The sequence below is a fragment of the Panulirus ornatus genome, chromosome 67 (assembly GCF_036320965.1).
Source record: "Panulirus ornatus isolate Po-2019 chromosome 67, ASM3632096v1, whole genome shotgun sequence".
NCBI classification, from domain to species: domain Eukaryota; kingdom Metazoa; phylum Arthropoda; class Malacostraca; order Decapoda; family Palinuridae; genus Panulirus; species Panulirus ornatus.
Window position 1 is genome coordinate 20400910 of NC_092290.1, and position 24664 is coordinate 20425573.

General features: G+C 40.2%; 1 protein-coding gene across 1 annotated transcript in view; it reads right to left on the bottom strand.

The window, feature by feature from the left end:
* Positions 1 to 24664, bottom strand: part of LOC139747155 (RNA-binding protein 28) — an 85931-nt gene that overhangs the window by 26751 nt on the left and 34516 nt on the right. Inside the window, exons 5-7 of the mRNA XM_071659106.1 lie at positions 11031 to 11223; positions 7197 to 7414; positions 378 to 527 (exon numbers count right to left, since the gene is read on the bottom strand). Of these exons, the coding sequence (XP_071515207.1) occupies positions 378 to 527; positions 7197 to 7414; positions 11031 to 11223 (561 nt within the window). The remainder of the gene's footprint in view (positions 1 to 377; positions 528 to 7196; positions 7415 to 11030; positions 11224 to 24664) is intronic.

Consider the following 24664-nt stretch of genomic DNA (forward strand, 5'->3'; position numbering starts at 1 on the left):
ACTGCATCTGGTCTGTTTTATCCACTTTGAGATTACTGCAGTCCCTACATTCCAAAAAGCAGTTGGTTTAAAATCACTTTCTCCTGAATCTTGAGAAAACAGAATGAAAGCACTAGGAAAGTTGTAGAAAAAAATTACTATAATCAGTTATTATTCATAAAAGGCAACATCTAATCACTGACATTCCATACAAAATTTTTTTATTCTCAGCATCCTGTCCTTTACAATATCTTCCACAATGTAATATTTTGTTGCATGTCTGATACAATAAAAGTTTAGAAATATCCACAGCCTATTTTAACAAGGCGCACCTTGAGATATTTTCTCATTGCTTGAAAGAGTAAAGTTATTACAACAAAAACCATATGTTTACTTACCTGCGCATTAGTGAATATGTTGGGATTATTGTTGATTTTTCGAAGAGCCGCCAGTGCATGCTCATGATCCATGAAGGTAATGAAGCCATATCCCTTACTCCTGGGCTCATTATTTTCATCAATATCTTTGAGGTTTCGCATGATGCGGCACTGTGTAAAGTAAAACATTATAATCATTTATTTATTTATTTATTTTGCTTTGTCGCTGTCTCCCGCGTTAGCGAGGTAGCGCAAGGAAACAGATGAAAGAATGGCCCAACCCACCCCCATACACATGTATATACATACACGTCCACACACGCAAATATACATACCTATACATCTCAATGTACACATATATATACACACACAGACATATACATATATACACATGTACATAATTCATACTGTCTACCTTTATTTATTCCCATCGTCACCTCGCCACACATGGAATATCAACCCCCTACCCCCTCATGTGTGCGAGGTAGCGCTAGGAAAAGACAACAAAGGACACATTCGTTCACACTCAGTCTCTAGCTGTCATGTAATAATGCCCGAAACAACAGCTCCCTTTCCACATCCAGGCCCCACACAACTTTCCATGGTTTACCCCAGATGCATCACATGCCCTGGTTCAATCCACTGACAGCACGGTGACCCTGTTATACCACATCTTTCCAATTCACTCTATTCCTTGCACGCCTTTCACCCTCCTGCATGTTCAGGCCCTGATCACTCAAAATCTTTTTCACTCCATCTTTCCACCTCCAATTTGGTCTCCCTCTTCTGCTTGCTCCCTCCACCTCTGACACATATATCCTCTTGGTCAAACTTTCCTCACTCATTCTCTCCATGTGACAAACCATCTCAAAACACCCTCTTCTGCTCTCTTAACCACACTTTTTTTTTATTTCCACACATCTCTCTTACCCTTACATTACTTACTCGATCAAACCACCTCACATAACACATGGTCCTCAAACATCTCATTTCCAGCACATCCACCCTCCTCCACACAACTCTATCCATAGCCCATGCCTCGCAACCATACAACATTGTTGGAACCACTATTCCTTCAAACATACCCATTTTTGCTTTCCGAGATAATGTTCTCGACTTCCACACATTCTTCAAGGCTCCCAGAATTTTCGCCCCCTCCCCCACCCTATGATTCACTTCCGCTTCCATGGTTCCATCCGCTGCCAGATCCACTCCCAGATATCTAAAACACTTTACTTCCTCCAGTTTTTCTCCATTCAAACTTACCTCCCAATTGACTTGACCCTCAACCCTACTGTACCTAATAACCTTGCTCTTATTCACATTTACTCTTAACTTTCTTTTTTCACACACTTTACCAAACTCAGTCACCAGCTTCTGCAGTTTCTCACATGAATCAGCCACCAGCGCTGTATCATCAGCGAACAATAACTGACTCACTTCCCAAGCTCTCTCATCCACAACAGACTTCATACTTGCCCCTCTTTCCAAAACTCTTGCATTCACCTCCCTAACAACCCCATCCATAAACAAATTAAACAACCATGGAGACATCACACACCCATGCCGCAAACCTACATTCACCGAGAACCAATCACTTTCCTCTCTTCCTACACGTACACATGCCTTACATCCTCGATAAGAACTTTTCACTGCTGCTAACAACTTGCCTCCCACACCATATATTCTTAATACCTTCCACAGAGCATATCTATCAACTCTATCATATTTCTTCTCCAGATCCATAAATGCTACATACAAATCCATTTGCTTTTCTAAGTATTTCTCACATACATTCTTCAAAGCAAACACCTGATCCACATATCCTCTACCACTTCTGAAACCACACTGCTCTTCCCCAATCTGATGCTCTGTACTTGCCTTCACCCTCTCAATCAATACCCTCCCATATAATTTCCCAGGAATACTCAACAAACTTATACCTCTGTAATTTGAGCACTCACTCTTATCCCCTTTGCCTTTGTACAATGGCACTATGCAAGCATTCTGCCAATCCTCAGGCACCTCACCATGAATCATACATACATTAAATAACCTTACCAACCAGTCAACAATACAGTCACCCCCTTTTTCAATAAATTCCACTGCAATACCATCCAAACCTGCTGCCTTGCCGGCTTTCATCTTCCACAAAGCTTTTACTACCTCTTCTCTGTTTATCAAATCATTTTCCCTAACCCTCTCACTTTGCACACCACCTCGACCAAAACACCTTATATCTGCCACTCTATCATCAAACACATTCAACAATATCTATTCATTTATTTTGCTTTGTCGCTGTCTCCCGCGTTAGCGAGGTAGCGAAAGGAAACAGAAAAAAGAATGGCCCAACCCACCCACATACACATGTATATGCATACACGTCCACACACACAAATATACATACCTATACATCTAAATGTACACATATATATACACACACAGACATATACATATATACACGGAGATAATCCATACTGTCAGCCTCTATTCATTCCCATCGACACCACGCCAAACATGGAATACTTCCCACGCATTCCTCATGTCGTAGAAGGCGACTAAAGGGGATGGGAGTGGGGGGCTAGAAACCCTCCCCTCCTTGTATTTTGACTTTCTAAAAGGGGAAACAGAAGAAGGAGTCACGCGGGGAGTGGCAATCCTCCTCGAAGGCTCAGATTGGGGTGTCTAAATGAGTGTGGATGTAACCAAGATGAGAAAAAAGGAGAGATAGGTAGGATGTTTGAGGAAAGAAACCTGGATGTTTTGGCTCTGAGTGAAACGAAGCTCAAGAGTAAAGGGGAAGAGTGGTTTGGGAATGTCTTGGGAGTAAAGTCAGGGGTTAGTGAGAGGACAAGAGCAAGGGAAGGAGTAGCACTACTCCTGAAACAGGAGTGGTGGGAGTATGTGATAGAGTGTAAGAAAGTAAACTCTAGATTGATATGGGTAAAAGTTGATGGAGAGAGATGGGTGATTACTGGTGCATATGCACCTGGGCATGAGAAGAAAGATCATGAGAGGCAAGTGTTTTGGGAGCAGCTGAATGAGTGTGTTAGTGGTTTTGATGCACAAGACCAGGTTATAGTGATGGGTGATTTGAATGCAAAGGTGAGTAATGTGGCAGTTGAGGGAATAATTGGTATACATGGGGTGTTCAGTGTTGTAAATGGAAATGGTGAAGAGCTTGTAGATTTATGTGCTGAAAAAGGATTGGTGATTGGGAATACTTGGTTTAAAAAGCGAGATATACATAAGTATACGTATGTAAGAAGGAGAGATGGCCACAGAGTGTTTTTGGATTACGTGTTAATTGATAGGCGTGCAAAAGAGAGACTTTTGGATGTTAATGTGCAGAGAGGTGCAACTTGAGGGATGTCTGATCATTATCCTGTGGAGGCGAAGGTGAAGATTTGTAGAGGTTTTCAGAAAAGAAGAGAGAATGTTGGGGTGAAGAGAGTGGTGAGAGTAAATGAGCTTGGGAAGGAGACTTGTGTGAGGAAGTACCAGGAGAGACTGAGTACAGAATGGAAAAAGGTGAGAACAAAAGAGGTAAGGGGAGTGGGGGAGGAATGGGATGCATTTAGGGAATCAGTGATGGATTGCGCAAAAGATGCTTGTGGCATGAGAAGCGTGGGAGGTGGGCACATTAGAAAAGGTAGTGAGTGGTGGGATGAAGAAGTAAGATTATCAGTGAAAGAGAAGAGAGAGGCATTTGGACGATTTTTGCAGGGAAATGATGCATAAGTATACGTATGTAAGTAGGAGAGGTGGTCAGAGAGCGTTATTGGATTACGTGTTAATTGATAGGTGCGTGAAAGAGAGACTTTTGGATGTTAGGATGTTAATGTGCTGAGAGGTGCAACTGGAGGGATGTCTGATCATTATCTTGTGGAGGCAAAGTTGAAGATTTGTAGAGGTTTTCAGAAAAGATGAGAGAATGTTGGGGTGAAGAGAGTGGTGAGAGTAAGTGAGCTTAGGAAGGAGACTTGTGTGAGGAAGTACCAGGAGAGACTGAGTACAGAAGGAAAAAGGTGAGAACAAAGGAGGTAAGGGGAGTTGGGGATGAATGGGATGTATTTAGGGAAGCAGTGATGGCTTGCGCAAAAGATGCTTGTGGCATGAGAAGTGTGGGAGGTGGGCAGATTAGAAAGGGTAATGTGTGGTGGGATGAAGAAGTAAGATTATTAGTGAAAGGGGAGAGAGAGGCATTTGGACGATTTCTACAGGGAAATAATGCAAATTAGCATTTATGGATCTGGAGAAGGCATATGATAGAGTTGATAGAGATGCTCTGTGGAAGGTATTAAGAATATATGGTGTGGGAGGCAAGTTGTTAGAAGCAGTGAAAAGTTTTTATCGAGGATGTAAGGCATGTGTACGTGTAGGAAGAGAGGAAAGTGATTGGTTCTCAGTGAATGTAGGTTTGCGGCAGGGGTGTGTGATGTCTCCATGGTTGTTTAATTTGTTTATGGATGGGGTTGTAAGGGAGGTAAATGCAAGAGTCCTGGAAAGAGGGGCAAGTATGAAGTCTGTTGGGGATGAGAGAGCTTGGGAAGTGAGTCAGTTGTTGTTCGCTGATGATACAGCGCTGGTGGCTGATTCATGTGAGAAACTGCAGAAGCTGGTGACTGAGTTTGGTAAAGTGTGTGGAAGAAGAAAGTTGAGAGTAAATGTGAATAAGAGCAAGGTTATTAGGTACAGTAGGGGTGAGGGTCAAGTCAATTGGGAGGTGAGTTTGAATGGAGAAAAACTGGAGGAAGTGAAGTGTTTTAGATATCTGGGAGTGGATCTGTCAGCGGATGGAACCATGGAAGCGGAAGTGGATCATAGGGTGGGGGAGGGGGCGAAAATTTTGGGAGCCTTGAAAAATGTGTGGAAGTCGAGAACACTATCTCGGAAAGCAAAAATGGGTATGTTTGAGGGAATAGTGGTTCCAACAATGTTGTATGGTTGCGAGGCGTGGGCTATGGATAGAGATGTGCGCAGGAGGATGGATGTGCTGGAAATGAGATGTTTGAGGACAATGTGTGGTGTGAGGTGGTTTGATCGAGTAAGTAACGTAAGGGTAAGAGAGATGTGTGGAAATAAAAAGAGCGTGGTTGAGAGAGCAGAAGAGGGTGTTTTGAAATGGTTTGGGCACATGGAGAGAATGAGTGAGGAGAGATTGACCAAGAGGATATATGTGTCGGAGGTGGAGGGAACGAGGAGAAGAGGGAGACCAAATTGGAGGTGGAAAGATGGAGTGAAAAAGATTTTGTGTGATCGGGGCCTGAACATGCAGGAGGGTGAAAGGAGGGCAAGAAATAGAGTGAATTGGAGTCATGTGGTATACAGGGGTTGACGTGCTGTCAGTGGATTGAAGCAAGGCATGTGAAGCGTCTGGGGTAAACCATGGAAAGCTGTGTAGGTATGTATATTTGCGTGTGTGGACGTGTGTATGTACATGTGTATGGGGGGGGGGGTTGGGCCATTTCTTTCGTCTGTTTCCTTGCGCTACCTCGCAAACGCGGGAGACAGCGACAAAGTATAAAAAAAAAAAAAAAAAAAAAAAATATATATATATATATTGATTTTCCAAAAGAAGGAACAGAGAACGAGGCCAGGTGAGGATACTCCCTCAGAGGCCCAGTCCTCTGTTCTTAACGCTACCTTGCTAACGTGGGAAATGGCGAATAGTATGAAAGAAAGAAGATATATATATATATATACTATATATGTACACACATACACGCACATATATATATATTCCTATGAGTCCATGGGGAAAATGAAACACGAAAAGTTCCCAAGTGCACTTTCGTGTAATAATGTAATGTAATAATCACGTTTACCAAATGGCGTCCTAGCTTCGTCTCTTCAATGTATATCAACTGACTGTTAACCTAGAGATATTTGTCCAAAAACTTTATTTCATCTTTAAGATGAGTGGCCTGAAAAGATTGAGCCATTCAAAGACCTTACCAGGAGAAGAGCCTCCAAAGTGATTATCCTTAGAAGACAGCACTGTGTAGATGGCATAATCTAATGAAGACAATCACTATGAAGTTATTTCCATCTTGAGTTTGTAACTTCGGATATTACTTTTTTAAGTAAATTCTTTTCCCTTGTACACTACTGCAGTAAAACTATATGATCATGGGCAGGTGATGGGCAAGCATGATCATGAAGTTAGCTTTAGACCTATGAAAAGAATCTTTCAAAGCCAGACCCCTCCCCTATCCTCTTTTGCTATCTAACTCATCCTTCCCTGTACAATATAGTTTCTTCCTTACTACTGACAAGGTTTAAGACTGAGTGGGGGAACAAATGTGCAACGAAGCCTGATGGCATAAAGTGACAGGGAGGATGATTAAGTAACACCTTGGTGAGTGATTATAGGACATTATGATTATATCATAGTTACATTTTTGAGTGCATTTAAAAGTGAATGTGTCATCAGCCTTGTGTTTCCCTAACTTGATGCCTTTTTTTTTTGCTGAAACACCAAAGAACATATGGAAGAAATATAGAATAGGACTTAATCATTTTTAACATGTATCTTGAAAAGAATATCTTTTATTAATAAGTGCAAAACATAAAAAAAATCAATCCTAGCATATTTTCAGACCAAAAACTTGGCTACACAATTTCAGTAACTGCAGCACTACTATCAAATCTGTTCCCAGTTCCACAGCACAAATCAAATATATCCAGCATCTCAGTCACTCAATGACATCCTCATCCCCGGTCAAGTGTCTAATTTTTCTAAACAGTACCTAAGTGCCCTTCCTGTCTTTACAAAAAATGGCCTTATCTGCAGACATCAAATCATACAGTAAAACACAAAATACCTGAATATCTAACCTCAGTAATTTTAGCTCCAGCTGGTGCATGTTTCCTAAAGATTCCTTCCAACTGCTTATCCTTTAACATCTCTGGTAAATTGTGGACACAAAGGCGAGTTGTAGACACAAAGATATTTAAATTTTGAAGCATTCGACGTTTAACTTGTTCCCTACTAGTACGCAGAGCAAGATCAGCCATGGACAAGCCAACTGTTGCCTGCGTTCCTGGACGTACAACTGTAAAAAATTTAGTTATTACAATTAAAAAGAAAAAAATTAAGAGGAAAAAACATTTTTGGTCAATGTAGAAACATTTCCATGAAGAGATCGGAATCTCTGTAATAATGAGAAACCTTACCTTAGGTTACCTTACTACAGCTACTTTTCTACCCCAGGCCCCACTTCTGCGAGGTACTAGGTATGCACACAGGGAAGAACTGCAGGTCAAGAACTGAAGTGATGCTCTGTTTGTCTTTGTTGAGTGCAACACATTTGTGGGGTAGGTCTTTAGAGAGGGGATTGCATCCTGGGGCATAAGGGATCTCGTAATATGGTGAAGTGATATCTTTAATGATGGAGAGATGGGTGGCATCCAGAACATAAACAGAAAAAGTAACTAGTATATGTCTGGGCAGTCGACCCCAGTATACAACATGTTGACCCCTGTATAAAACATCATTCCAATTCACTCTATTACATGCACGCCTTTCACCCTCCTGCATGTTCAGGACCCATTTACTCAAAATCTTTTTCACTCCATGCTTCCATCTCCAATTTAGTCTTCTCACTCTCCTTATTCCCTCCACTTCTGACAAACATATCCTCTGTGTCAACCTCTCCTCACTCATTCTCTACATATGACCAAACCATTTCAACACATCTCCTGCTCTCTTAACCACACTTTTATACTACCACATATCTCTCTTACCCTTTCATTACTTACTTGATCAAACCACCTCACACGCCGTATTGTCATCAAACATTTAATTTCCAATAAATCCGCCTTCCTTCCACAACCCTGTCCATAGCCTACGCCTCTTAAACCATTAATATAGCTGAGGCTACTATTCCTTCAAACATACCCATTTTCCCCTCCCAGATAATGTTCTCTTTTTCCACACATTCTTCAGCACCCCTAGAACCTTTGTCCCTTGCATGGTCCCATTTGTTCCCATGACCCCTCCTAGATATCTAAAACAATTCACATACTCCAATTTCTCTCTATTCAAACTTAAATCCCAGCCACTGCCACATATCATCTTATGCAAAGCTTTCAACACTTCTCTCTTCACCAAACCACAACACCTCTTCTCTCTTCACCAAACCACTGTCTATGACTCTCTCACTCTGCATATTACCCAAACCAACACATCCTACATCTACCAATCTATCATCAAACACACTTAATAATCCTTCAAAATACTCATTCCATCTCTTCCTCACTTCATCACTACCTGTTATCACTTCCCCCCTTCACCAATGTTCCCATTTGTTTTCTTGTCTTTCACACATTATCTATCTCCTTCCAAAACATTTTTTCATTCTCCCTAAAGTTTCATGATACTCTCTCACCCCAACTCTCATTTGCCCTCTTTTTCAACCACTGCACCTTCTTGATCTCCTGCTGCTTTCTCTCACATCTTCCAATCATTTGTACTCCTTCCTTGTAAAGGTTGCCCATGTGCCTCTCTTCTCTCTCTCTCACTAGAAACTTTACTTCTTCATCTCACCACTCCCTACCCTTTCTCATCTGCCCATCTCCCACCTTTTGCATGCTACACGCACCCCTTGTACATTTTTTTTTTTTTTTTTGCTTTGTCGCTGTCTCCCATGTTTGCGAGGTAGCACAAGGAAACACACGAAAGAAATGGCCCAACCCACCCCCATACACATGTATATACATACACGTCCACACACGCAAATATACATACCTACACAGCTTTCCATGGTTTACCCCAGACGCTTCACATGCCCTGATTCAATCCACTGACAGCACGTCAACCCCGGTATACCACATCGATCCAATTCACTCTATTCCTTGCCCTCCTTTCACCCTCCTGCATGTTCAGGCCCCAATCACACAAAATCTTTTTCACTCCATCTTTCCACCTCCAATTTGGTCTCCCACTTCTCCTCGTTCCCTCCACCTCTGACACATATATCCTCTTGGTCAATCTTTCCTCACTCATTCTCTCCATGTGCCCAAACCATTTCAAAACACCCTCTTCTGCTCCCTCAACCACGCTCTTTTTATTTCCACACATTGTCCTCAAACATCTCATTTCCAGCACATCCACCCTCCTGCGCACAACTCTATCCATAGCCCACGCCTCGCAACCATACAAAATTGTTGGAACCACTATTCTTTCAAACATACCCATTTTTGCTTTCCGAGATAATGTTCTCGACTTCCACACATGCCATCACTAATTCCCTAAATACCTCCCATTCCTCAACCACTTCCCTCACTTCCTTTACTCTCACCTTTTGCCATTCTATACAATTTATACATTTCTTCACACAAGTCTCCTCTCCAAGCTCACTTACTCTTGCTACTCTCTTCTACCAAATATTGTTTCCTCTTTTCCAAAAACCTCTGTAAATCTTCACCCTCACCTCCATAAGATAGTGATCAGACATCCCACCACCTGCCCCTCTCATCACATTTAAATGAAAAGTCTCTCTTTTACATGCCTTTCAATTAATATGAATCTAATAAAGCCCACTAACCATCTCTTCTGCTCACATATGTATACTCATGTATTGCCCTCTTTTTAAACCAGGTATTCCCAATGACCACTCTATCTTCAGCACAAATCCACAAGCTCTTCACCATATACAGTAGTTATTTATTTCATAATATTCATTTTGCTTTGTTGCTGTCTCCCAAAACACTTGCCTCTCATGATCTTTCTTCTCATGCCCAGGTGTATATGCACCAATAATCACCCATCTCTCTCCATCCACTTTAAGTTTTACCCATATCAATCTAGAGTTTACTTTCTTACACTCTATCACATACTCCCACCACTCCTGTTTCAGGAGTAGTGCTACTCCTTCCCTTGCTCTTGTCCTCTCACTAACCTCTGACTTTACTCCCAAGACATTCCCAAACCACTCTTCCCCTTTACCCTTGAGCTTCGATTCACTCAGAGCCAAAACATCCAGGTTCCTTTCCTCAAACATACTACCTATCTCTCCTTTTTTCTCATCTTGGTTACATCCACACACATTTAGACACCCCAATCTGAGCCTTTGAGGAGGATGAGCACTCCCCGCATGACTCCTTCTTCTCTTTCCCCTATCATGTTTACAATGACACTTACATTTTAATACGAAGGAATTCACACAGCAATGGACCACTAGGTCCTTTTGAGGCCGACTGTGATAGTGGAAGCAATCAGAAACTCCCAGAATAGTGTGGTAAGATGAGAAAGACAAACAGATATTTCAAAGATGAAAATACTGTAAAATTTCCATATAAACAAAGAGGAGCATTTAATGTCAGTCATGGATTTGAACAAAACATCCATCAAGTCTATTCTTAGACATATATATATATAGTGTTTCTTTCAACTAAAATTGGTAAAAAAATCCTTATACTGACAATGCTGCTGAAGAAAATAACTTCTTCCAACTCAAGGTAAAACATTTGCTCACAACTTTGTATCCATTACTAGGAGTGAAATCTGATGAATGCAACCTTAACTTGCTTGTCAAATTAATATTATCTAAGCCTTTGACAACCTTGAATAGCAGTGTTAGGCATGGGCAGTTTTGAATGTACGAAATGGCACACTTTATCCATGAAAAATCCTGTTTACAAAATTAGAGAAAGTATGAGAGTACTTACATCCTTCCCGAGCCAAGAAGAGATTTCGTTTATCTGTCTTAATTTTTTGCTGGCCCTTTTGATCTTTTCTCTTCTCTAAATACTCTCTGCTGACAGCTTTCATTATGTGCATTTGCCGACCATGGAGAATGAACTCAGTTTTTGTAGAAGGGTCTGCTTCTGCTGCTAAACAGGCATTAGCTGCTTCCCTTTCCTGAAGAAATATTGGATCTACTTCTGGCAAACATTTATGTGTATACATCACATGAGTAATTCAAAATTTCTTACAATGTTTGGGAGTAGGGATACAGCTTATATATACTGACAGATATACAGATGAGAAAGAATTAATCATGACTCATTTTAGGGTCAGACAGAGATGTGCTGTCCCTGAGATGGTGAAGGGCTACATTAGTAGCAAAACAGATGAACTTATGATGAGATGAAGAAGCTACTAATGCAAGTAATCAACCCTGAAAATTCATGTTTTTTCAAGTTCAAAATTATAATTTCAAAGATTCTCATATAAAAATGAAATAAAAAAACACTTCAAAAATAAGTTTTGTCCACTACTTTCACTTTAACAGGTGTACAAGTTTAGCAGAAGTTTCAGCACAATGTGCTAAAAAGAGAGGGAATATGGCCCATGATTATCATTAAATTTCATTTTATACAATAAATCTTTTCTTGTGATCAATGTAATTCAGTGATAATTCTTTTTCATAACAGCAAAAAATATAAAAGTTCTAAATATTATCAATTGCTCTAATCAGGCATTAATTACACTACCTCCACTTTTGCTAGAAAAACTTCTCATGCCTTGTCGTAGTCAACTTTCAATGCTAGAGTCAGTGTCCATAAAACCACTTTCAATATTATCTAAAGATAGATCACCATTGTCCTCTAAATCAAGCTAAAAGCTGCTCAATTTCCTACTTAAAAATCTAAAAACAATATATTCTCATTGGTATGACTGGAGGTATTTTTATCTGTGGGGAGAAATTATCATGCACTATCACCACCCAGGCTCAGAATAAAACAATGTACACATATCTGCTTAGAGGCACTGCTCAGCTTGCACAAATATCTGTCTAGAGATAATAAGGGGTAAAAGATCTTAAATGATTTCTGTCTAATTAATCACCACTAATCACCTGGATACAAAGTAAATGTTTAATCTGTTCTAGAATGAATCAACTGTTTTGACACTAACAACATTAGTGGGTAGGAAATTACAGGGTTCAATTACCCTACTTATACAGATATATTTCCCTATATCTAGCACATGAGAAGCATGGGAGGTGGGCAGATTAGAAAGGGTAGTGAGTGGTGGGATGAAAAAGTAAGATTATTTGTGAAAAAGAAGAGTGAGGCATTTGGACGATATTTGCTGGGAAATGGCACAAATGACTGGGAGACGTATAAAAGAAAAGGCAGGAGGTCAAGAGAAAGGTGCAAGAGGTGAAGAAGAGTGCAAATGAGAGTTGGGGTGAGAGAGTATCATCAAATCTTAGGGAGAATAAAAAGATGTTTTGGAAGGAGGTAAATAAAGTGCGTAAGACAAGAGAACAAATAGGAACATCGGTGAAGAGAGCTAATGGGGAGGTAATAACAAGCAGTGGCGATGTGAGAAGGAGATGGAGTGAGTATTTTGAAGGTTTGTTGAATATGTTAGATGATAGAGTGGCAGATATGTGGTGTTTTGGTTGAGGTGGTGTGTGAAGTGAGAGGGTTAGGGAGAATGATTTGGGAAACAGAGAAGGGTAGTAAAAGCTTTGTGGAAGATGAAAGTCAGCAAGGCGGCAGGTTTGGATGGTATTGCAGTGGAATCTATTAAAAAAGGGGGGTGATTGTGTTGCTGACTGGTTGGTAAGGATATTTAATGCATGTATGGCTCATGGTGAGGTGCCTGAGGATTGGCAAAGGCAAAGGGGATAAAGGTGAGTTCTCAAATTACAGAGGTATAAATTTGTTGAGTATTCCTGGGAAATTATATGGGAAGGTACTGATTGAGAGGGTCAAGGCATGTACAGAGCATCACATTGGGGAAGAGCAGTGTGGTTTCAGAAGTGGTAGAGGATGTGTAGATCAGGTGCTTGCTTTGAATAATGTATTTGAGAAATACTCAGAAAAACAAATGGATTTGTATGTAGCATTTATGTATCTGGAGAAGGCATATGATAGAGTTGATAGAGATGCTCTGTGGAAGGTATTAAGAATATATGGTGTGGGAGGCAAGATGTTAGAAGCAGTGAAAAGTTTTTTTCAAGGATGTAAGGCATGTGTACGAGTAGGAAGAGAGGAAAGTGATTGTTTCTCAGTGAATGTTGGTTTGCGGCATGGGTGAGTGATGTCTCCATGGTTGTTTAATTTGTTTATGGATGGGTTTGCTAGAGAGGTGAATGTAAAATTTTTGGAGAGAGGGGCAAGTATGCAGTCTGTTGTGGATGAGAGGACTTGGGAAGCGACTCAGTTGTTGTTCGCTGATGATACAGCGCTGGTGGCTGATTCAGGTTAGAAACTGCAGAAACTGGTGACTGAGTTTGGAAAAGTGTGTGAAAGAAGAAAGCTGAGAGTAAATGTGAATAAGAGCAAGGTTATTAGGTACAGTAAGGTTGAGGGACAAGTCAATTGGGAGGTAAGTTTGAATGGAGAAAGACTGGAGGAAGTAGTGTTTTAGATATCTGAGTGGATTTGGCAGCAGATGGAACCATGGAAGCGGAAGTGAGTCACAGGGTGGGGGAGGGGGTGAAAGTTCTGGGAGTGTTGAAAAATGTGTGGAAGGTGAGAACATCATCTTGGAAAGCAAAAATGGGTATGTTTGAAGAATAGTGGTTCCAACATCATATGGTTGCGAGGCGTGGGCTATAGATAGAGTTGTGTGGAGGAGGGTGGATATACTGGAAATGAGATGTTTGAGAACTATATGTGGTGTGAGGTGGTTTGACCTTGAGTCATACATACATTAAATTACCTTACCAACCAGTCAACAATACAGTCACCCCCTTTTTTAATAAATTCCACTGCAATACCATTCAAAACCACTGCCTTGCCAGCTTTCATCTTTCACAAAGCTTTTATTACCTATTCTCTGTTTACCAAATCATTCTCCCTAACCCTCTCACTTTGCACACCACCTCGACCAAAACACCCTATATCTGACACTCTATCATCAAACACATTCAACAAACCTTCAAAATACTCACTCCATCTTCTCACATCACCACTACTTGTTATCACCTCCCCATTAGCCCCATTCACTGATGTTCCCATTTGTTCCCACTTTATTTACCTCCTTCCAAAACATCTTTTTATTCTCCCTAAAATTCAATAATACTCTCTCACCCCAACTCTCATTTGCCCTCTTTTTCACCTCTTGCACCTTTCTCTTGACCTCCTGCCTCTTTCTTTTATACATCTCCCACTCATTTGCATTATTTCCCTGCAAAAATCATCCAAATGCCTCTCTCTTCTCTTTCACTAATAATCTTACTTCTTCATCCCATCACTCACTAACCTTTCTAATCTGCCCACCTCCCATGCTTCTACTCTCTCACCCCAACTCTCATTTGCCCTCTTTTTCACCTCTTGCACCTTTCTCTTGACCTCCTGCCTCTTTCTTTTATACATCTCCCACTCATTTGCATTATTTCCCTGCAAAAATCATCCAAATGCCTCTCTCTTCTCTTTCACTAATAATCTTACTTCTTCATCCCACCACTCACTAACCTTTCTAATCTGCCCACCTCCCACGCTTCTCATGCCACAAGCATCTTTTGCGCAAGCCATCACTGCTTCCCTAAATACATCCCATTCCTCTCCCACTCTCCTTACGTCCTTTGTTCTCACCTTTTCCATTCTGTACTGAGTCTTTCCTGGTACTTCCTCACACAAGTCTCCTTCCCAAGCTCACTTACTCTCACCACTCTCTTCACCCCAACATTCTCTCTTCTTTTCTGAAAACCTCTACAAATCTTCACCTTCAACTCCACAAGATAATGATCAAACATCCCTCCAGTTGCACCTCTCAGCACATTAACATCTAAAAGTCTCTCTCGTGCACCTATCAATTAACACGTAATCCAATAACGCTCTCTGACCATCTCTCCTACTTACATACATATACTTATGTATATCTCTCTCTTTAAACCAGGTATTCCCAATCACCAGTCCTTTTTCAGCACATAAATCTACAAGCTTTTCACCATTTCCATTTGCAACACTGAACACTCCATGTACACCAATCATTCCCTCAACTGCCACATTACTCACCTTTGCATTCAAATCACCCATCACTATAACCCGGTCTCGTGCATCAAAACTTCCAACACACTCACTCAGCTGCTCCCAAAACACTTGCCTCTCATGATCTTTCTTCTCATGCCCAGGTGCATATGCACCAATAATCACCCATCTCTCTCCATCCACTTTCAGTTTTACCCATATCAATCTAGAGTTTACTTTCTTACACTCTACCACATACTCCCACCACTCCTGTTCCCGGAGTAGTGCTACTCCTTCCCTTGCTCTTGTCCTCTCACTAACTCCTGACTTTACTCCCAAGAAATTCCCAAACCACTCTTCCCCTTTTCTCTTGAGCTTCGTTTCACTCAGAGCCAAAACATCCCGGTTCCTTTCCTCAAACATACTAACTATCTCTCCTTTTTTCTCATCTTGGTTACATCCACACACATCTAGACACCCCAATTTGAGCCTTCGAGGAGGATGAGCACTCCCCGCGTGACTCCTGTTTCCCCTTTTAAAAAGTTAAAATATAAGGAGGGGAGGGTTTCTAGCCCCCCACTCCTGTCCCCTTTAGTCGCCTTCTACGACACGTGAGGAATGCATGGGAAGTATTCTTTCTCCCCTATCCCCAGGGATAATAAATATAATAAATATAGCTAAATAAATTTAACAAAGAACCTCTGTCCTTCAAGATTCAAAAATTTTTTTGTAGTTCCTAGATATTTGTGTTCTTCAAACTGTGACTACACTGATGTTTTATATTTCTTAACTATCTGAAAAATTCCCCTCAATTCATAATGGAACCTTTGCACCTTAAAATGATAGTTTAATTTCCTTAAGTTTTCTCAAATGACAGTATCTAATCATAGCATAAGTCTGCTAATCCATAACTTGGTTCTTCTGATAATTTAGAATCTAGAAATGTAATATGTGATGTGTTATCACAGTGTCACACAGGGTCAGCATGGGTATTTCATGTTATGCAGTGGAAGTCTCTTGCATTGAATCATAATACATTACTGTGGTTACTTCTTGAATGACTGCTATACTTTGCTATGCACAATTCACATAACTAATGATATATAATCACACCAAGATCCTCCTCTTTTTGGATCTCAGCAAAGCCTTTTCCAACCAAGCTGTATTTGTGATATATATTCCAAAATGTATCACTTTACATAAGTCTATATTGAACTTCATTTGATGCTTCTTGAACAAAGCTGAAATTTTGCCTATGAAATTTTGACTACAGTACTTCTACAATCTTGGACATTATCAAATGTACTATTTTTGTATCATCAGCATATATAAAGACTTTGGTACTTGGACCTATGATATAAAATAATTTACATATCATGAATAACCCCAGTGCCCATTGTATGGGGCTCCTGCATCTTCAAGACCATGGTACAATCAGAAACAGGAAAGGAAGGATTCTTTTGATGTAAGGAGTTCCTGAAAGAGAATGTACATATATCCCTTGCCAACAACAGGCGTAAGTTCCTGAAAGATTCTGTGGTTGGCAAAACCATGGTTAACAAGGAACAGGGCCTACGGGAAAAAATATGGAGTCAAAGGGAGTAACCATTCAGGTATATACCTCGAGTCCTAAAATGAACACTTCATGGTTAGAAAAATACACTGGCTGTATATCAAAAACAAAATGCATATTCTGTAAGGTACAAAGAGATTATGTACAATACTGTAATGTAACGATATGATGGCACTGGATCACCACTGACGAGGCATCTTTGTACTCCCAGAAAGCATACAGCCACCTATATCATAACACAAAAGGCTACCCTGACACTCACTCTAGCAACGCTGCCTAGTTAGTGACACTCATATGGCCTCTTCCCAGAAATGGTTGTCTACCAGACTCGCCCACAAACAGCCCACACCCACATGACATGGACCCACTTCATGGATAAAAACAAAGGAAATCCAAAACTTGATCCCATGGTTGGGAAAATAGTAGACATTCATGATTTTCTGCTGATGAGTTAGCCTTTTATCCAGCTGCATGCTTCAGTATTAAAGTGAGATCTTACCTAACATAATCATATGGATTAGGACTCTCTCAAAGGCCCTTAACATATGAACAGATGACAACAGATACTATTTCAGCAGTATCTCCTGCCTTTTCTTTTCACCCAATCACCATTCTGTGCTTCTGCTATCATAAGTGTGAGGAATAAATCTGTAACAGCTTCATTTGCACACATACACACTGTACTGAAATTAGAGGCTGCTATCCATAGTTGAGCCCAGAGACTTCATGATTGCTCTTGCTCTAATGCTTGCTACATCAGGAACAGAACATGCTTGGTATTGAATCTACCCCTCTCATATGACAACTACTCAGCAATCATTTCAACCTACAATCATTGCAAAACTATTATGCAAACTGTCAAGCACACTTCCATGAAAAGAAAGTGTAATGATTTAACTTCCACTAACAAATTTTTCTGATCCTTAACCAAAAGTAACTCAAACAATTTCTGTAATTCAACCTTTCCTCCTCCTTTCCAACCTGGTCAGTCTATAACTAATCTTCCAATTGATAAAACCAATCTTTTTGTAATCTCATTATCCTCTAACTCAATTTTGAATGACTCCATGTCAGGTCAGCCTCTCCAGATTCTTCTCACTGAATCTATGCTACCAATGCAGGGTCTTCCTAGTACTTTCCCAACTCCAAGTGGCCCCAGATGGTATCCCCTCTAAGCTAGCTCTAGCCCCTGCTTGCCTATTTCATGTGTCTAAAAACCCAGACTTTTCCTCCTTGGTGCAGCTCATCCCTAAGAAAAGAAACTGCTCTAAACTCTCCAACTATTGGCCAACTGCCCACACTTCTACTGTCTCCCAAGTCTTTGAAACCATCATTAAGTCTCATTTTTTCAAGTATATAGAATCAAAATTCTTTCCAATCACTAGTATGGCTTTTGCAGCAAAAGGTCTATTGGTGATCATCTCTCCTTTGTGATCACCTCTTTCAACGATTTTGGCTGAAATTTCCCAACAACTTCCCCCTCATATCCTATCAATAATGGTATTCCTCAGAGTTTTATCCTATCACCTTTCTTTCTTCTCACAAAAAATTATCTCATATCAAATTCACCCTCAAACTGCTGATTCCACTTTACTTTCTTGAACTCACTTTCCCTTCCCCTTCATTCTAATATTCATTTTCTTTCTTACACACAACAAATTTCCTCTCTAAATTCTGACCTGTGCAGAATCTTATAAGGGGAGTCAATAACCTCATTAAATTCAACTGTGATAGACTGAAATTTCTCCCTATATCTCTTTCCAAGTGTCAGCTGCTTTCTCTTGTTCAATTTCATCCTAACATCATTCAACCCTGTAACAACATAAGCATGCTGAGTATAACCACATCTCTCTTATGTTCTAGAAACTCTACATAATCAGCATCATAAAGGCTGCTTTCCAGAAGCTGGTGGTGCTGTATAGTCTTTTTTTAAGTTGAAGGCTCCAGTCATACAAAAGTCCAAATCAAGGCTGGGCCTTAATCTAAATATAGAGAGAATTATGAAATGGAAAAAGAAAAGATAAAGTAATTCAATCTTTTTTGAGAAAGTGAAAGATTTGTCTTTGGAAATGTATCAGGTCATAGTTTTTGGGAAAGACAAGAGAGGGTAAAGAGTTCCAAAGCTTTGACATGTAGGGAAAGAAGCACATATCAAAATGGCCCACCCTTGAGTTGCCAATGGCCTCACAATAATCATGTGATGCAGCAGCTTGCCAAGTATTGTATGGTCCAGCTGGTGGTAAGGGCATACAAGTAGTAGCTCTCAGGAGCAAAAACCAAAGTATTACCTATAGAAGAGGGAAAGTGAACCAACATTGCAGCATAGGGGAAAAGGGGGTCAAGTCTGAAAGTTAGCCTGGGACAGTTTATACGCTGAATCGCTTTCAACTCTGTCAAGTAAGGATGCAGAGATAGAACCACTCCAAATATGAGAGCAGTACTCCACACAAGGATGACTCAACCCCTTGTATAAAAGGAACAACTCTTCAGAAGTTTTGACATCTAAACAGGACACCCAGTTTCATAGAGGCAGATTAAGCTATTCCCCTAATGTGGGGTTTCCAAGAAAGAGTGGATGTTACAGTAATACAAAGTATGTTCAATGAGTCAAGAGGTGGAATTGCAGAACTGTCAAAGGGGAGACGAGTGTGAAAAGTTTTCAATAAAGAGATGGGTAGGAATAGGGTCTTGGAAGCATTAAACTTAACAAGATTTTGTGTACCCCACTGACATATCCTGTCCAAGTTTACTGAAGAAGCTGTGTCAAGATAAGATGCAGATCAAGAGACAGAAGAGGGAGCAGAATTGAAGAATGTGGATGAATGGAGTGTTGAGTTGCCAGTGTATGAAAGCACTGGATTATTTGTGGAAGAAAGGAAATCATTGAAAAAAAAGGAGAAAAAGATTAGGGGACAGGACAGAACCTTGAAGGACACCACTGCTGATGGAGAGAAGGGAGGGGAGGCTGATCCATCAACAACCACAAAGATTGGTCAGCCAGAGAGGACCAAAGAGAGGGAGGGAGGCTAAAAAAAATGGAGCTTTGAGATGAGACCCCAATGCCACACCCAGTCAAAAGCTTTAGATATGTCAAGGGCAACTACGTACAACTCCCCAAAATCTTTCAGGGATGATGACCATACATTAGTAAGATAGGTAAGAAAATCACCAGTGGATCTTGCCTTATGGAAGCCATACAGGTGATCATAAAGAAGACTGTGATTTATGAGGTGTTTAAGGATATGTGAGCTGAGGAGGGATTCAAAGACTTTGGAAATGGTAGATGTCAAAGCAATAATATTATAGTTAGAGGGTTCAGAATAATCACCCTTCTTAGGAATGGGACGTATCAAAGCACATTTCCAAGAAGAAGGAAAACTTCTGGTTTTTAAATAGAAAAAGTAAAGATAAGCAAGCACAGGTGCAAGTTCAGAGGCACACTCTTTCAGTACACTTGGACGGAAGCCATCAAGACTGTAATCCTTGCATGTGTCCACAGAAAGAAGCATTTCAAACAATCTGGAGAGAGATTACAGGAGGAGGTAAAGGATTGGTAACAGGAGCATCAGGGAGTGAGGGAATTTTAGTCATCCAAGGTGGTGTTAAAGGAGAAATGGAAACCAAAGAGAGTTGCTTTATCGACAGGAAAGACAGCTATAGTATCGTCAGAATGGAAAAACGAGGGAAAGCTAGAGTGATAAAAGTTGTTAGAAATGCCCTTAACTAAAGACCAGAAACACCTATCAGTGGATGACGAGGAGAGGTTATCACACTTCCTTTGAATAAAGGAATGCTTCACCTCTATCTACAGGCCTTTTTTTTCACCCTCTTATGAAGTACTGCAAAAAAATCTGTGATGGTTCTTCATCAACCTATCTATTTAGCGAGTGGAATCAAAAGTCCTCTGTCTCATTAACTCTTGCCACCATCCTTTAATGTTCATCATGATGGTGCTGCCCTTTTACTGTTCTACAACTATCATTTTGACCTCTGCTTTAATAAGCTGTCTACAAGCATTCCTGGCACCAAGGCTTGAACCTGCTGCATTTATCACGTTGCTGCTTCCCTATTCATATAATCATTCAATCTTTATGAGTCAGGTATACAAGGTCTTCACTAATTTCTTCATTGTTTTTCTCTTACTTTTATCTTTTCACCTGAGGTGGCATTCACTGAGGCACGTTTGCCTATGCCTTGTGGGTAACTATAAAAATAACGTAAAAATCATTTCAGTACATCTTAGTCCGCTCTCTAAATCAGACAGTGCTTACCACTACAACTACGAACCCATCTTTCCTTACATATACAACCTGCCTTGCACCACACACTAAAAAAGCATTTCATTTCCAACATGTCCACCCCCTTCCTTTCTTTTGATTTCATGGCTCAAGACCTATCTTTTTCCTTTCTTCTGATTTCATGGCTCAAGACCTATCTTTCCTTACATAGTCAAACTACCTCACATCACATATCATCTGAAAGCATTTAATTTCCAACACATCCATGTTCCCTTTCTTTCAACTTCTATCAAAAAATTCCTCAACTTTTTTCTCTCTTGGAGTTACTGTAATACCCAACCTATCTTGCAACCTTCATATAATGGAAGCAGGTAAGTCTGCCTCTAAGAAATAAGGAACCCTGTTTTATTTATTTATCTATTTTGCTTTGTCGCTGTCTCCCGCGTTTGCGAGGTAGCGCAAGGAACCCTGTTTAGATATCAAAATGTCTTTGCTTCCAAACATTGCTCTGTCTATAAAGAAAGATTGATCTGTCCTTGTATGGAGTACTGATCTCACATCTCAGGTGGCTCTAGCTCTGAATTCTTACCAGAAAGAGTTGAGTCAAAAGTAGTCCAACTCAACTCTGCCAGGATAACCTCAAAACTTGACCCACTTGCCCTATGCCATAATGGTGGTTCACTTTCCTTCTTCTGCCCCACACCATTAGGTACACCATGCAATACCTGGCAAGCTACTGTGTCACCTGATTACCTTGTGGCCACTAGTAGCTCTCCAGTGGGCTGTTTTGATAACTATTTCTTTCCTTGCACCTCAAAGCTTTGAAACTCTGTACCCTCTCATGTCTTTCCCAATAACTATGACCTGTCACTTTCAAAAAGGCAGGTTTTTCACTTTCTCAAAAAAATCGTAAATACTTTTGTTCATCTCTTCTTCCTTCCTTTCTTTCTTTCATCAATCATATCTATATTTCAATTTAGGGGCAAGTATGAAGTCTGATGGGGATGAGAGAGCTTGGGAAGTGAGTCAGTTCTTGTTCGCTGATGATACAGCGCTGGTGGCTGATTCATGTGAGAAACTGCAGAAGCTGGTGACTGAGTTTGGTAAAGTGTGTGAAAGAAGAAAGTTAAGAGTAAATGTGAATAAGAGCAAGGTAATTAGGTACAGTAGGGTTGAGGGTCAAGTCAATTGGGAGGTAAGTTTGAATGGAGAAAAACTGGAGGAAGTAAAGTGTTTTAGATATCTGGGAGTGGATCAGGCAGCGGATGGAACTATGGAAGCGGAAGTGGATCATAGGGTGGGGGAGGGGGCGAAAATCTTGGGAGCCTTGAAGAATGTGTGGAAGTCGAGAACATTATCTCGGAAAGCAAAAATGGGTATGTTTGAAGGAATAGTGGTTCCAACAATGTTGTATGGTTGCGAGGCATGGGCTATGGATAGAGTTGTGCGCAGGAGGATGGATGTGCTGGAAATGAGATGTTTGAGGACAATGTGTGGTGTGAGGTGGTTTAATCGAGTAAGTAACGTAAGGGTAAGAGAGATATGCGGAAATAAAAAGAGTGTGGTTGAGAGAGCAGAAGAGGGTGTTTTGAAATGGTTTGGGCACATGGAGAGAATGAGTGAGGAAAGATTGACCAAGAGGATATATGTTTCGGAGGTGGAGGGAACGAGGAGAAGTGGGAGACCAAATTGGAGGTGGAAAGATGGAGTGAAAAAGATTTTGTGTGATCGGGGTCTGAACATGCAGGAGGGTGAAAGGAGGGCAAGGAATAGAGTGAATTGGATCGATGTGGTATACCGGGGTTGACGTGCTGTCAGTGGATTGAATCAGGGCGTGTGAAGCGTCTGGGGTAAACCATGGAAAGCTGTGTAGGTATGTATATTTGCATGTGTGGACATATGTATATACATGTGTATGGGGGTGGGTTGGGCCATTTCTTTCGTCTGTTTCCTTGCGCTACCTCGCAAACGCGGGAGAAGAAAAAAAAAAAAAAAAAAAAATTCAATTTAGGACCAGCCTTGATATGGACTTCTGTCTGTAACTGGAGCCTCCAACATAAAAAACAAAAAATCCCTGCTACTGGAAGTAGCATATCCTTGAGCTGCAGGAGTCTTTAAAAAGGTCTCCAGTAAAACCACACCAGGACTCGTTTACAAAAACTTGGCCAGTGTTGATTATAAAAAAGTAAATCAATTAATCAAATATTCATAAACTTCATCATTCTCTTTTATACTAAATACTGACTAACATGGATTAACTGGCATTTGAAAGTTTCTTCTGGAGTCATTTACATAACTGTTCTTTTCTTATTTAGGTATGCAAATAGGACTTCTGGATTCAGATCTATGCTCTGAATTACTTTTTCTTCTTTAATTCTTTGTTCTTTTCCATTAAGAGCTCTACTATTACCCTTTCAGCATTTCTTGTTTTTTCTCTGTTCCATTTTCTCTGTTTAGTGACAATCTTGAAGTTCTTTCTTCCATACAATTTTTCTATTCATTCACTGTTTTCTATCTCTTGGAATCCTTATTTTTATGTGATCATATTATCCTTTATGCTCTGCTAATCTAGTAATCATTTAATTCATGCACTGGTAGAAAACTGCTATAACTGTAATTACATTACTACCACAGATTGAGTATCCCTTATCCAAAATGCCTGCAACCAGAAGTGTTTTGGATTTTGGATTTTTTTAGGATTTTGGATTATTTGCATATACATAATGAGATATAAAAGAAATCTCATTATGTGTATGAAAATATTCGAAAATCCTAAAAACAAAAAAACAGCAATTAAACTAAATAAAATCATAACAATGAGATATCTTGGGGATGGGAACCAAGTCTAAACACAAAATCCATTTTTGTTTCATAAACACCTTGTACACATAGCCTGTCTGAAGGTTACTTATGCAACATTCTTAATAGTTCTGCACATGAAATAAAGTTTGTGTACCAATGAACGATCAGAAAGCTAAGGTGTCAAAACCTCTGCTATCCAAGTGGACAATATGTGGTTGATTGGCATCACCTTCATTCCTGACTCTGAATCTATATGCTACTGATAAGCAATAATTTTCTAATACTTATTTACACATAAGTAATTAACAGTAAAAAAAATAAAATACCATAAATACCATCCATAATTTTCCACTTGTAACATCATGTTGCCACTCAAAAAGTTTTGGATTTTGAAGAATTTCGGATTAGAGATGCTCAACCTGTACTGAGAACTTCCTCTTCATTTGGTGTTATCTTTACATTATTTGCTCTATTTCATTCAATTTTGTCACAGATATTAAAACTGTTTGGAGTAAATTGTCTTCTTCCATCTGACTGTTTATGTCTATTTTGACTTACATTTGGTATAGAATATGGTGACTGAGTTTGGAAAAGTGTATCAAAGGAGGATGTTGAAAGTAAATGTGAATAAGTACAAGGTTATTTATTGGGTTCAGTAAGGCTGAGAGACAAGTTAACGGGGATGTAAGTTTGAATGGAGAAAAATTGGAGGAAGTGGAGAGTTTTGGATATCTGGGAGTGGACCTAGCAGCGAATAGAACCATGGAAGCAGAAGCAAATCACAGGGTGGGGGAGGGGCTAAGGTTCTGGGAGCGATG